Below are 15,529 nucleotides of genomic sequence, written 5' to 3' on the forward strand. Positions count from 1 at the left end.
GTTAATAACATAACTCAATGAATCGGGAAGGTGTGGTATAAATTCTTTTATTTTAATGTTTGATTGAAAACAAATTTCGGTTTTTCTGGAAGCAAACAGAAAATATAAGTACGCTTTATATGCGAGGTTTTGTTATTTTTAACAGGAACTTAAAAGTAAATTAAGACGAAGATACTGGGCAGAACACGGAAACTGAGAATTCAATGCGAGCATTAAACAACATCAATCATATTCATCTGTTTTCTTCGGCTTGGTGTCATTTTAGTTGCCAATTTTTTTTTAGATTTTAGGGAGAGAATCGCGCTTACAGCAAACGGCAAACGTGAAATTCACGTTGTTTTCCATAAAAAATGAGTACAGTGGAACCTCTCCTTAAGGACACCTCGGCCCTCGGCCTCTCTATTACGGACAGTTCACTTGGTCGCTGAGAGACCAAAATCCCGAGATATAAAGCCTACTTCTATAAAACGGACACTTTTATAATACAGACACTTATTCCTATCCCCTTGGTGTCCGTAATAAGGAGGTTTGACCGTGCATAGATGAAAATACTGCAAATTAATTCTGGCCTTTGATGCTAACGCAAAACTACTAAATTTTATTGAGAAACTGAAAACAGCGAGCGTCAAATGTAGGATAAACTTGGTCCCGTGGTCATGTCATTTCCTTTGGGTCATGATGGGGTACAACAGTGGTATTGCAAGGAAACCAAACTTAAACATGAATGAAAGCACAATATATGTTTATATAAAAAATATCACATATTTTTGTGATGTTCCTACCCCCCTGACCACTAGCCAAACCGCTTAACGCGCGTACAGGAAATCGTGGAAAATTGTTTATAAATATCAGAGGTATAATTGGCGTGTTTGCATGTGCGTCGTTTTAGGGAGCTTTGGCAACGACGAAGGCGACGGCAACGAGAAGGTGGAAAAGAAATATGCTTAAGAACCAAAACAACAACTATGCACGTGCATTATGCTTTTTGGTACGTTTCTTTGCTGTCACTGTACGACTAGGACGTGAAATGTCTTGATGGAACGTTTAATGGAGGACGTAAACACATGCGACGAATTTTTCTTTGTCTTTCTAAACTTGGGTGCGGTCTCCAAGAATTCAACTCCAGGAAATTTCACCTACATTTGACATTTAAAGCGAGTTGGAATAATCTTGATAACGTTTGAAGAAAAGCGAATTCATTTTAATAGTGACATTTTCGCTGCCGTTGCCGTCGTTGTTGCTAAAGCCGGCGGCACACCGAGCGATTTTATACGCCGATCGCGGCGAATTTGAACGCCAGCCTACCGATTGATGCGGACACACCTGGTGATTTTTTTTGCCGATCGCGACGACGTGGTTCCCGGGCTCTATCGAGGAGCGTTTTGAAAAGTCATGTAATAAAATCGCCCAACCTGATTAGTTGACTTTATTGGCGATTCGCAGCGACGAGCGTAGAAAATCGAGGGAACGGGCACACTTGGCGAATGCCGGCGAATTTAATCGCCGATATCTGACATGCCAGATATCGCGATTTTATTCGCCGATCGCAGCGACCGGCGAAAATCACAATCGCTGCTCCGGGCACACCTGGTGATTTTCGCCGATCGGCGTATAAAATCGCCAGGTGTGTCGCCGGCTTTAAGCTCCGTATTGGTCTGAGGGTATTTATGCGAGTTGGAAAGAAACCAAACTTCACAAACAATGTATATTGGTAATTGAAACTGTTAGTATTATAATAATGACAGAGGCCTCTGATGTTTTTGAAATAACGGAAATATTAAACGCTACCTTTGGAATCATCACCTTCTCTTGAATTCGTAATGATATGATTATAAGACAATGCAATGGCTCAGAATATTTTTTACAGTAATAATTGAGTGAAACCAGCGCGCTGAAGGAACTCTTTTCGAAGGAAGAAGGGTTTTTATACGTTGCTGTAATTTCATTCAAAATTCCAGGAAAATACAGGAATACTGATCACGAAACCTAAGACGAAATATTTTGAGCAAACTTAAGGTAACGCCTTATTTATAAGTTTAATTTCTGTTGCGTTCAAGTTAAGGAGATAACATTTGAATACAATAGTCCCTTCTCCAAAATGGCGGCAACAGATTTGAATGAATTATAATTGAACTGAATGAAAAACTAATACCAGCACTGGGAAGAGCACCTTTACTTTAGTGACCTTGCAAAGTTTCAGCATATTAGGTGTTATATCAGCTTAGGGAATGGAAGATGAAATTTGACAAACTTACAGACGTTTGTATCTGACTGGGGGTATACAGTCATCCAAACGTCTGTAAATTTTTCATTTTTCAACTTACATTTTCTCAGCTGATATTACACCTGATATGCTGAAACTTTGCAGGGTTACCAAAGTAAAAGTGCTCTTTCTAGTGCTGGTATACGTTTTTAATTTTAACTTATTTGAATTTTCGGCCGCCATTTTGGAGAAGGGTCTATTGCAACATACAGTGATCATGTTCAGTTGTGTAGGATCGCTGCATTTTTCTTACGAGTTGTTCTATATTTTGACAAACCCGCAGGGCGGGTCAAAATGTAAACAAAGAGCAAAAATGCACAACGATACTACACACCGAAAAACTAATGAGATTTGTTATCAAATTTCCATGATATACAGAAACAACAACAAAAAAAAAGAAAAAAAATATGAGAAAAACTGAAACTGGAAAGTTTGCGCAATGTTGGGACAAATCGAATTTTTTTTCTACGTATGCCTGCGCCATTAAAGGGACAGTATCATGGGAGATATCATGATTTTGGGCAAAAATTCACTAAATTTTAACTTTGAACACTGTGTTACAGTTAATTTCTAAATCGCTTATTTAAAGAAATATTAAAAGTGATTCTACTGAGACGAAAGGTTGAACCAAAATATAGTACAACCGATTTTTAGTGCGTTACGACAGCGAAAATTGAAAACGTCGGCCCGACGTTTTCAAATTTGAACCCATTTTTATTTTGGTCATCTGCCGGCGAAAATATCCGTGGATAGTTTCTTGGTGTTCTGATAGTCTTGCAATTATGGTCATTATATCTTGGCTGTGATCAACCGAATAGCGTCTTCTCGATTTTCAATGTGTTGCTAAAAAATAGCCTCAGGCTGTCCTTTAACTGCATGATAAACTTCAATACATATTTCTCAGTTTAAAAGTAGTCATTTATTTAATAATTTATCAGATCCGTCAATAAAGCGCTTAGTGATAACATTAGGGTGGTAAAATCTCACTGAATTTAATCCAGTTTTCTCGGCCATGAATATTGTGGCATAAAACCATTTTACTTTTATGTACTTTTTAATGGTTTGCCTTAACCTGGATTATCGTTTCTGAAGGCAAACCTTAAATAACTACGATTAAACAAAACCACTACAAAATAACCTTAAATTATTCATTTCGCTACCAGAGATAAACGAGCTTTAAAATCGCCGTATTCTCCGTTACCATGGTTATTTAAAATTTGGATGTAGATCCGGTAACGTAACACCATTTGCATACCCTATTGAAAAGAGCACCTTCAAATTAGTACCCTGCGAGCACTTCTAGGAAGATCGAAGGGCCTTTGCTCGCAGGGTATAAAATTAGAGAAAAAAGGCCAAGTTTGGAAGTCTTGTCTTTTAAAATAACAAAGATATAGTTTTTCCCGTCTTCATACAAACTTCTGCAAACATTTCTGAATGTACTGAAGTATATATTTTCTATTTTATAAGATAAGACTCTCAAACTTGGTCGTTTTACTATTTTTAAGTTGCTCTTTCCAGCGGTGTCAATCGGGTTCTTCGTTACCTGGACTACATCGAAATTTCAAATACCGTGATAAAGAATGTCTGGTTTATAAGTACAGTTGATAACTAAAGATAAATTGGCCACTGTAAAGAGAATCAAGTGCTGATGTATCGAGCGTTAGCCCTTCGTCAGAGCGAGTCGCCCTCAATCGTGATTCGCTCTGACGAAGAGCTGACGCTCGGAACGCAGCACCGCAGTGAAATAAAGGTCTATATAGCCGCCATGTCGGCCGGCAATTCAAATTCAGTTGTACAATAGTTCAGTCCCGCAGTCATCTTCTAATTTCCTAAAAATAATATCCTCTGTGAAGAACTGTCTCTCAAGAAGGAATATCTTTTCTGTCCACTTCGTCTGACGTGAGGTGTGTATCTTTAAAGCTGCTGTAAGGCGTGAAATAAACACTCGTTGTACTCGCCATAGAGCTCTCCATTTGAGGATCCCGCGGGATGTTCTGAACTTCTGACGTGTATGAAGAATTTGGAGCATTTTCATCAATTAGCCTTTGCTTTGGGTCTGGCTCTTGTTCCGTGCCCTGAAAAAAGAAGACAATCTGGTTACAACTAATAGAGAGATTTTAGGCTTTTTAGGCTCTTTTCTTTCTTTTTTTTTTTGCAGGGTCCTTTTTGATATCAGCATTTTACGGCTGAAGAGGTCACCCTGGTTAAATAACATTTATTATTATTATTATTATTATTATTATTATTATTATTATTATTATTATTATTATTATTTTCGCAATTTTAGCTGGACTGTATTTTAACTTTCAAATATATTTTTAGTGATGATGCATGAATTGTAAATAGGTTTTTAATAGTTCTTTTTTGTACTTTAACTTGTAAATATCGATTTTGCTCGGAATATTTCAATAAAGTTTAATCATCATTATTATTATTATTATTATTATTATTATTATTGTTGTTATTATCACAATTCATTAAAAACTGAATCTGTTGTTATTTTATTATTATTATTATTATTATTATTATTATTATTATTATTTATTATTATTTTTATTATTACGATAAACGTCAGATTTGTGTTAACGCTTCCTCAGAATAATAAGTAAATAAAACAGAATGGTGAAAAATAATTCTGTTCTTTGACGCGAAACTACTCAACTTCACTTATAAGGAACGTCAGAACAGCGGATAAAACATTGAAGCAACGTTTCTCGAAGGAATTCAAGGCCACACCCAAAAACTCCAATGAATCTAAGCTAAAACAACAAAGAGCGATCTAAAATGCGATATAGGTCGGTTATGCACTAAGCCCATGTAGAGACACTTTAAGCAGCTCTCTCCTGGATGGAATATCATACCTCCCAGTATTCTGTTCGCCGGTTTTCACGCTCAATCATACTGGGTGGAAAAAAGAATTGCTGTGGAGGTTCTTGTTCAAGGGCATGAGGATAAAAATAGACCAGTGTGGTGCGGAAAACCACGTGAAGTAGGCAAGATCCTTTCAGTCGAGAGTTTGATTCCCACTGCTAATTAACATGTCTAAACCTGGACTAAATACGTCTCTCATGCAAGTTAGAAGACAATTAATTTACTTTAAGTTTCACAAGATGAAGATGCACTCCGTGTCCGTTGTGTGACTTATTTGACAAAAGCGCAAGGCTGTCGCCCACGAAAAAAAATAATTATTTCAAAGGAAATGCTCGCTCTGAACATGGTAAATTGAGAACTGAGACTGAACTACAACGAAATCATCACGATACAGACATTAGGCGTTGCGCGTGATTGGTAGCTGATGTTTTTTTCGTCATGATCACAAACATGCAGTTAGTTCAAAATAGTGCACGGGGAGTTAATTATTTAAGGTTGGTTTACACACGATCGTAATGATCGCTCATCAAACAGTAACTGTTGAGTTGCTATAATTTAATGATAACAGTCTAACCCCCAGACCGTTCCACTGACATGACCACCTCGACCTGAAAACAAACGGCTAGGCGCGAGTCCACCGTTTTACGGAAAACGAGCATATTTCTTTTCTTTTCTTTTTTTTTTTAATACAACAAATAGATGTTTCCAGAGTAAAAGAAAATTCCCAGGTTTAAAGTGCTACTGCGACGAAAATCGAAATTTTTTTAACGAGATTGTTGAGCTTCAAAGGTGATTAAGACCTGACAAAAGTATACCCTTACAAAGAGTGCCCGAAAGTACGTAAAATGCGTCCACCATTACTCAAACAGCAACTACTTGAGCCGACAAATTTTGTGCAGCGGCTTCCCTCTCGTGACGTCATCTTATCATCTTGGCGGCATCGAAAAGCGAGAAAAAGTAGTCGAAATGCTCAAGTTCTTCCCCTGGTTCTACCAAATATGGCTCTGATTTCAGTTCTTACGCGAGTGGTAGTTTTGAAGACAATGGGGATGATTCTCAGCGAAATAAAGGGATAAGATGACGTCACATTCTACTCGGCCCAACTCTCCGTGTGGTTTGCGGACATTTTTGAATTGAGTAATGGCGGCAAAACGAGTGAGGAAATTACGCTTGAAATAATCGAGCTTCCCGTTGGAATTACAACTTAAAATGTGGCATGGTTGGTACTTTCCTCCTATAGTTTCGAATGCTGAGGACAAAAGTCCACACAAAAGCAAAGGTAAAATTTTGACTACAGTGGCACTTAAGTATGGAAAATGTCTGTCAGAGTGACTTGAAAACCCAGCTTGAAATGGCACTTTTCAGGAGAAAAAAATTTCCCCTAGAACCTTTCGCCTTTAGCACTCACATTATTGGAAAAGGGTCACAATTTTTCATGGATCCGTGCCTGAAACTGTTGTGTTCATTTTCTAATCCAAAAACTTCATTTATATAACCACCACGCCCTTGTCACACAATGCGCTGGGAGAGGGAGGGCGTTGTGTGACAAACCCAAACGACTGCTGCAAGGGAGACTAGTCCCAACAGTGATCATATTGACAAGGTACTACTGTATGCTATGTATCTATCATTGTTATACTGCAGAGGAAGGGTATTTGAACCTAACTGAGATATTCTGCTCAAACGCCAAACTAAAGGGCATTTGTCAATGGTCAAAGAGTTATTAAATATTAATGAAAATTTGTAAGAAAGTCCACTAAGATGGTCAAGAGCCCCCCATTACAGACAGATAATTTGAAGGGAACTGTCAATTGCCCTGCCTATTCCAGGCCTCACATTCCACTGTGCGACTTAAGGATATATACTGCCTCCTTTTACTACTGTGCATATGTTCAGTGCACCTCATTATGGCCAGAATACCTACTAATATTATTCAAAGGTTTTTTTTGCATGGTTTCAATAGCCCCTTGGCAGGCGCTATAGAAAAAAAAATTGGGGGTAACCACAAAATTTTCAGTGATAATCACTGAAAATTTGGGTTTAAAAATTGAAAAATTGAAATTTTTATTAAAAATTTTAAATTCAATTTAATTCAAATTAAGAAATGCAATACATTGTTATGTATTTTAAACTTTTTTTGAATAATTGATGCTTAATTGTCTCTGAAAGATATGTGGTTACCCCCAATTTTACTGAGCAGCACTTGCTAAGATCTGCTTTTCTCACATCAGACAACAGAGCCAAGATTTCCGAAGGATAGAAAAATCAAAGTCTAATATGCGCAAGCTCTGATGCCTGGAAGGAGGGACTTCCATACACAAATGATGGAAATTTTTGAAAAGAACAAAAAACAAACAATCAAACAAACAACAACAATAAAAAAACAAAAACAGAGGTACCAGCATTTTGTATTGTGGGAATGGCTCAAATTCCCTTAAACCCTTAAGTGATAGTAATATGTAAAAAAGTAAGCCCCCCCAAAAAAATTAGAATTAGATACAACAGCCTACTGTAGAGGAGCCTGGTTGAGTCATTGGAGTACTCCATTTGTGCCCCCCACCCCAACCCCAAAATCAGGCTCCCAAGAGTAATCATGTCGTCATGTCGTGTTGGCTGTAAAATGTGACTGACTGTTGGTAAAATGAAAATTAGAGGTGGAATCAGTTTGTATTCTTATTACAAGGGCAGGGTTCTCATTAGAAGACAGGACCCGGGTACCAGTACCAGGATACACAAAGAGTCAGTACCTGCCTACTTTCAAACTGAACATAAAGAAATTCACTTCAACTGTAATTTTCTGCCCAGCTACTCTCCTGCAGGTGCCCCCCTACTTCAAAACTTAATGAAACCCCTGTAAGGGGCTGTTCATTATTTATCAGCGGGAAGGGGGGGGGGGGGGGTGACAAAAGGGAGACCTTGAAATTTTTACCAGTGCTAAAAGGAGGGTCCCGCAGTATTTGCTGAGTTATTGAGGGGGCCCCTGAAATTTTAAAAGAGACAGTGTCTCAAACAAAGAAGCAAAGTCTACATACAGTGTAGGTTACCCCAATATTTTGGTGAAAATTTTATCAAGAATTATTGTTTATAAGTACAATTATGTATTTATTTGGTGTAGCCATCTCTTGAATAGTTATAGAGGACTATCTTAAAATGTTATAGAGATCTTAAATTAAATGTATTGCAGCAATGCAACAGTAACTGTAAGAACAACACTGGAACTCTTAAGTTCTACAAACGCAGCAGTAGATCTACAGCAACTTAATTCTCCCAACATGTCAGCATTTCTAAAATGTTACAAAGAGTACAAGACAAAACAAATTACGTGGCCCATTCTAAGGTTCACATATTATATCATTACATACTGACCTAAACAAGAAAGGCTGTAAAAGCTATCACACATGGTAATGCGCCAAACCAAACCAAGCCAAAATGCCCAAAAGCTGTCAGGCATAAACAGTCACAGTTGCGAAACAAACACTACAACAGGTCAATTTCAAAATAAATTATGAGATAACAAAAAATTATTTAAACTTGTGAAAGCCACACATCTCATCACACAGAAATGACCTTTGAGACATGCAAATGTCAACCACAGGGCTTTAATCAGACTCTATCAAGTCTCCCAAATCACAATAAACTGAAACAGCCACAAAATATGTATACAAGAAACTTAAAATATTAAAATATTAAATGGTCATGAGAACTTATAAAAAAAACTGCCAATTATATCTTAGAAAGCAAAGGAAAATCATTAGAAAGAAATATTCATTAAAACCAAAAAATATAAAAGGTAACTTCCAATGCTTCACACTGGTACAGATTATACTGTACTAGGTCCTCTCAACTTCATGTGTCACATCTGACATTCTAACACTGGGTTGGAAGACAGAAAGTTCAAATCCTTGCTATATGTCACACACTGACTAAGGATTGTACCTTCATCCAATGAGGTACCAACCTTTCAAGCAGTGTGTTAGCTTGCGTAGCTGATAGAATGTTAGGGGAAGGTGAAGTTTGGCGGCTTTGGTGCCAAAATTTTATATCTGTGCTTGGAGAATATTGCCAGTTATGCAGACTTGCAAGCAGTGTGTCTCAGAGGGTGAAGTTAAGGAAGAATGTGGTAGCTCAGGTGATACATCTGATGACAAGATACAGCTTACAAATCAGTACATGCAATGGCAATTTGGCCCTTGGAAACATAGTTTATTTAGAATAAAAATAGGGTAAATCACACATATAGACTAAGCCTCAGATGGCACAGCCTGCAGAACTTAACCTGGTTTCTGTAGGATGAAGCAACTGAGAGTAGTGCTGGACGGGATGCTGGACCATCACAAGGTTACACCCAATATTTTGTCACCAATGAACTCATTTATACAGCTGGGTGGAAAGAAACAATATGGAGCAAAGTTTCTTGCCTAAGGAAATAGTACCATGGCTGGGACAAGATCTCAAATGACCAACCTTCAGATTTGAAGACCAGTTTGCTAACCACTACACCACTGAGCCCCAATGAAAATGGTGTGCATCCAGTTACTACAGTATTTATACAATCGCATAGTTCATAGAAATATTATAGTGTTGGAGGAGAGGGGTAGGGGGGGAAGGGGGTCTCCTTAAAAATTCAGTTTCACTAAGGGGGGCCCATGAGAAAAAATAACAAGGTTTTCTAATCCTCACCCATCATCATCCGATAAAATAATGAACTGAGCGGTCCCTATGGGGATAATAGGTACATATAAAAATTGCCGACAAGCATATTACTGACTATTTGTCATTCAATTCAGACGAGAATGAACGCCCGTAAGGAAGCAATCGCTCGCAACAGTCGAAATTTGCCAAAGTATTAAACTACAAGAATGAAAACCACAATGTACTACACCCTTCCCGTTAGTGGTATAATATTGGCTGTTTGGCTATTTGATATTAATTCAAGATACGAATCAAACACGTACCTTGACGCAACAAGGAAGAATTGAACTCAACAATTTCCCCATTGGCATAACTCGTCTTTTGCTTCTTCCTCGCTTTTAGAAGAACTTACGTAAAAGATGGAAACATGAAACGACTCATTCCATTCACAAAAGGATACGATATAAGGATTAACGTAAAAAAAAACGACAATGGTCACGAACGAACTCTCTGATCATATGATTGTCACGCTAGTGCACGAGGGAGGGGAGATTGGGTTGAGCAAAGTCTGACAAATTTATGGCAGAGCACATTAACGCACATTGTACTTCTTCTTCTTCTTCGTATAAGGTATGATGGTTGGTTTTGTCTAATTTGGATAAGTGCATTGTTTTCTGCTCCTAGTTTTACGTCATTTGTGACCCGGAGCGGTACAATTTGTCTGTTCCAGTCTGAAGGTTGCCTATGTTCGCTTCGCCTGGTTACTGATGATTCTCCCACGTGGAAACGCGAAATGTAAAACTGTAGTATTTTTTTAGCAATTTTAGCGAGCGTGTGTGTTCACTTCGCTTGGTTACTGATCATTCTCCCGCGCTTGAAACGCGAAACGCAAAATAGTTTTAAGCGATTTTAGCAATTTTAGCGGAGGATATGAGAGCCTTGTCTGATTACAGAAGCAGGAGCGCCATGTAATTAGCTCGGCTTGGACGATATAAACTCGGCCACCAAGGTCACCCGCCCTTCATGTGAACAGGTCACAGGACCACAAGAAAGGGTCCCAACTTTTGAGCAGAAACTCCGTGCAAGATTACGCTTGCCGCTAGAAAGAAAAAAAAGTGGTATAGTTCTTTTATTTTCCTCTTCCGCAGCGCTTATGTAATCGTTATATTGTTGATACAATATTTTCAGGTGAAATGGGTACCATCACGGTAAAAGTTGGTACGTGAGAGACCACCTCAGGCTGGGCGGAACTTTCATAGTGTACCCCTAGCTCTCTCTTGGCCCCACTCCCCTCCCCCTGTGGTATTTGCCCTTCTGTGTCAGACAAACGGCAGACGCTCTTTGGGCTCGTCACGCATTCCGTGATGAGCCAAAAGAGCTTCTGCGTGCTACAATCTCCTACTCGCGAAAACGCGGCCGTTATAAGGGACGTCACGCAACGCTTCTCCCTTGCGTGACGACCCTAATAACAGCTGCATGCACAGCAGACTATTGCCACGCTGTCATGGTTGAATGCCTCTGAATGAATAACTACTTTTAAACATTTCCATTTTAGATCACTTCAGCTAGTTTCGTTCTCCTTTCAGCGTCGTTATAATGATCTTAAACCAGGAAGGATATTGCTTCAAGAACACTAACTTGAAAGTCATCAATATTTCGTCAACCTTGTGAGCAAGGAACTTATCTCCGCAGCGAAACGGTAAGAACTCGACTCTTCTTATTGTCAACACTCTCTTGCAGTTCATTGCAACACGCTTCGTTCATTCTCAAAACAATCGATGATATGCTGCGGTTTAATTTCTCGTTTAGGATTTGCGTTAAGTACATTTACTTCAGGATATCGGAATAAGGGATATCTTGTCTTCTGGGGCTTGAACAAGAAACCTGAAGATCGAACAATTTATTTATAACATTGCGCCAGGGCCACTGATGCAGTATAAAATGTCATAATTACTAGCAATTACTAGTCGTTGTTATTTCAGCGAAGTTTTTACAACTTTTAGGTTTCTTTTAGCTTTGAGAGCAAATCTGTGACTTGTTCCTTGCTTCTAGTTTGTTTTGATCCACGAGAAGAAAGCCAGAAGTTGTCAGTCGACAATTAATTTATTAGTTTACTCAATTGAGCGTTGCGTTGATGCTTGATGACCCCAACATGCAAATTTTTGTACGATGGTTGAAACGTAGTTTGACCTCAAATATACTTCGATATGTGTATTGGCGGGTCTTTTATGCACCAAACTGTTGGCATTACAACATGTTTGGTGATTGAATTTATCATCTCTTTAGATACCGGTATGATTAAATCAATATCGCGGATGTCGTTTCGATCCTTCGAATGACTGCAAGAAGGTTGCCGCTTATAGCATCCAACGTAAGCGTCTATAAATAAAATACAGTCTTTGTTGTATTCAGAATGACTTAAAAAATTTAAACGAAATTTTAAGAAGATTGGCACTTATATGAGCAAATAAACAAACAAGCTAAGCTTATTAAATAAGCTTAGCGCCTAAGCCAAAGCTAAGCCGTTTAGCCGGTTCAACCGTTTGTCTGTTTTGTGTAATATTGTTAAATATTTCACGCAATATTACACTGCGTGCCTCTCATTGCAAGCCGGCCCATGTTCGTGCGAATACTAGCTACTGACAATTGGTGTGCATGCAATGTTGCTGAATGAGGCAGACAGTGGACATACAATCGCTACTATCGTTGAAACGTTTACTTTTTTTTCGAGCGATCACAGCGATGGCAAATTCTTTTCTTTTTCAGGGCACATCGTGGCATCATGGCTGCGATTTCCATCAACGACCTTCAACGCGTCAAATTGAAAAAAGCACCGCCTCCAAAGGTTCCATTAGGTACCACTGCAAGTAAAAATGGCGACCTTCATTCAGACACCGGTGGTGTATCAGTGGCTGCGTTCCGAAACAGATTCGAACAAAAACAAACTCCACCAGCGAACGCACATGTAGGGTCCTTGCCACGTCAAGATGGCGGCAGACCTTCAGAGGAGAATGTTATGCCTGTAACATCAGCGAGAGCTAAATTTGAACAGAAATCGACCAAGACATTTCCAGCGGCGTGGAAACAAAGCCTATCACAAAGGAATGGTCGCCAAAACAACAATTTCCATAAACAGGAGGAAAACAAGAGAGTTTTCAAAGGGGAACCGCCTCGGAAAGATTTACCGCCTTCCTTTAGGATTGGGGCGGCACCTGGCAAGAAACCTAAACCTGGAAACTTGAAATTCTCTCTTCATAAGTACCGGGATAAAATTGTCTTATCGAACGCCGCGAACAATACTCTCCAAGCACCCACAGAAGGTAGGATGGAACTGATCAAAAATTGAATTTAATATAATAGTATGTATAGTAACTGCGGCGGTTTGGCCGGTCAGGAGAATGGAATGAGACAGGACCTTAAAGAAGTGCATCTCTTCGTCGATGATCCCATTTATAACCCCAAATCATTTGTTCCATGGAACCGAAAGATCCCGAAGGATTGCCCGATCTCAAAAAACACTGAATTACAAACGAAAATAAACAACTGACTAACACAAAAACAACAACAACAACATCAACAACAGCAAATGGAATTAAACTACCACAACAAACAACAAATTGAAGGGGAAGTATCATGGGGTTTTTGATATCTTTTGTTAAAAATGATGAAATAAGACCTTCAATCACCTGCTAAATAATTCTAGAATGACGAGAGGAACGAAATAAACTCAATTCTTGAAAGAAACAACTTGTGATCTGTTCTAACGCATTTTGGAAACAAAAATGCGAGAACTTGAAAAACATTAGCCTAATATTTTTCAAGTTTCATTCCAAACCGGCCTACCCTGTCTCTGGCCAGAGGCACTAATCGACAGTTTTATTGCACTGGGGTGATAATTTTTAACAAACTTGACAATTATTTCGTTGTTTCTGCTGACAGTCAAACATTTTTGGGTTTTGAAATGACAGCAAATTTTCGTGATACTTCCCCTTTAAACTGCAGATCATGATGCTGACGCTTGTCATGGCTTGTGATTCCATGTCCCCAGTCTGTGAATCTGATCATTCCTTTTTTCCTCGTTATACTGAACCCTTTGAAGGGATATATTAGCAGGTTTCACCTTGTACAATTCATTTGTAAACTGAAACGGTCCTCTCAGTTTCAATTAGTATCGTGACTCAACTATGAAACTCATTTGATTATAAATGAATTAATGGATACTTTCAAGCCCCGCAACAAGAAAAAAATTGCTGTTCTCGGCGGCGTAAAGAAACAATCATGTTCAAACAAGAAACAACGAGAAACGATTTTGAATTAAGGCGAAAATATTGGTGAATCATGAATTGAGCTTGGATGAGAATTAAAAATCTGCCTGATTGAGAGAGGAGTGATGGTTAAGTTTAAGTTCGGTGATAAAATGAGAAAGATGTATGTTTATCAATCGGAAAAATCTTGGAATCGCTATTAACTAAGTTCACTGCTTGTGTTACAGAAGAAAACGAAGACACATATGATGATGTACAGTCTGTTCTTCAAGTGAATCAAGGTAACCTTTAACGTTTCATATTAGCATAAGTAAGAAACCCAATAATCGTTTAATTCGGCGGAGCACTGGGACTATTCTGGTACACAACTTCCGACTCTCAGTGAATTGAATAATTCAATATCAATATTATTAAAATAAATTTCTGGATTTAAGTTAACAGGCCGTTTATTCTTCTTTCAGGTAATCAGGAAGAGGAGCTGTATGAATGCGTGTGAAATGAAGGAAATGAATTATATTAAGCTGTCCTTCAAGTAAGATAGAATCCACGCAACGATCAAGTCTACATCGAACAAACCTGGAAAAATTACAGGAAACTATTTTGTAATTATTTTTAGGACACACTTTTAATAGGCCGACGTTATGTTATTTAAGGAGAAAAAATACATTTTTCATCTCTCAGAAACAGGAAGGTCACGATCAATTAATATCAGTTGGTTTTACATGATGAAAGGCCTTTTGGTTTTTAAGTTGACATGATCTTGGCCTTCATTAAATGTGTGATAATATAGTGATAACGTAATAACTGCTGACACGTTTCAGGAATCATTTTGATTTCGATCCCAGCATTCTATGCAGGCCTCTTCCGCTCCATCTGATGGAATGCTTTACAACAGTTTAAATTTTATGAAGTGGCGCAGTATAAAACGTGATGCTTGTTCTCTTACTAGAACTATATTTACCTCTAAAAACTGAAAGTCAGAAGCCAGTATGGTTCCTAGCCTGAATACGCTGAGATTCATACGTCTAATTTTGAACAAGAGAGCCTGGAGCCGGGTTGGGAAGGGGCAAGAGAGTGTGCTTGTCTCAAAGCAGGTTTTATTCAAAAGTCAGACAGTCCATTGTGCTTCTATTTGTATGGTGAAAAATCAGTCCGAACATCCGAGAAGCTTAGAGTAGAACTCGAAGATTTAGATAATTGTAAAAGCATTTGTGAAGATGAAACTTCAATGTACAGTTTGTTTGTTATGAATAAAACGAAGAAATAGGCACTCGATGCTTTTATTATGCAACCATTTTTACAATGTCAGTGTCAGCCTACTTCGCACAATTTTCCTTTTTATACAATCAATCGTTATTCGGCCCTTGAGATGAATGAACTTTTCAATGCAGAGGACCACACGACGCAGAAATATGCTGTTCTGAATCCTTTTCGTTGCCGGATCTCTTGTAGTAGAAATGTACGTGCCAGACGTCACTTTACTTGTAAATATACCAAG

The 15,529-nt window shown here is 38.5% G+C and overlaps 1 protein-coding gene and 1 long non-coding RNA gene across 2 annotated transcripts in view; one reads left to right on the top strand and one right to left on the bottom strand.

The window, feature by feature from the left end:
• Positions 1-3,649: 3,649 nt before the first annotated feature.
• Positions 3,650-10,382, bottom strand: LOC146488927 (uncharacterized). Its single transcript, XR_014865672.1, has 2 exons — positions 10,090-10,382; positions 3,650-4,338 (listed from the first exon to the last, which is right to left on the bottom strand). It is a non-coding gene; the product is annotated as an uncharacterized LOC146488927 (long non-coding RNA).
• An 886-nt stretch (positions 10,383-11,268) lies between these two features.
• LOC146488928 (uncharacterized) overlaps positions 11,269-15,529 on the top strand; it is a 4,923-nt gene continuing 662 nt past the window's right edge. Inside the window, exons 1-4 of the mRNA XM_085114781.1 lie at positions 11,269-11,465; positions 12,533-13,086; positions 14,259-14,312; positions 14,493-15,529. The exon at positions 14,493-15,529 is cut by the window's right edge and continues 662 nt beyond it. Of these exons, the coding sequence (XP_084970907.1) occupies positions 12,549-13,086; positions 14,259-14,312; positions 14,493-14,527 (627 nt within the window). The 5' untranslated portion in view covers positions 11,269-11,465; positions 12,533-12,548 and the 3' untranslated portion in view covers positions 14,528-15,529. The remainder of the gene's footprint in view (positions 11,466-12,532; positions 13,087-14,258; positions 14,313-14,492) is intronic.

The sequence above is a fragment of the Pavona decussata genome, unplaced genomic scaffold, assembly GCF_977016875.1.
Source record: "Pavona decussata unplaced genomic scaffold, jaPavDecu1.1 SCAFFOLD_8, whole genome shotgun sequence".
NCBI lineage: Eukaryota > Metazoa > Cnidaria > Anthozoa > Scleractinia > Agariciidae > Pavona > Pavona decussata.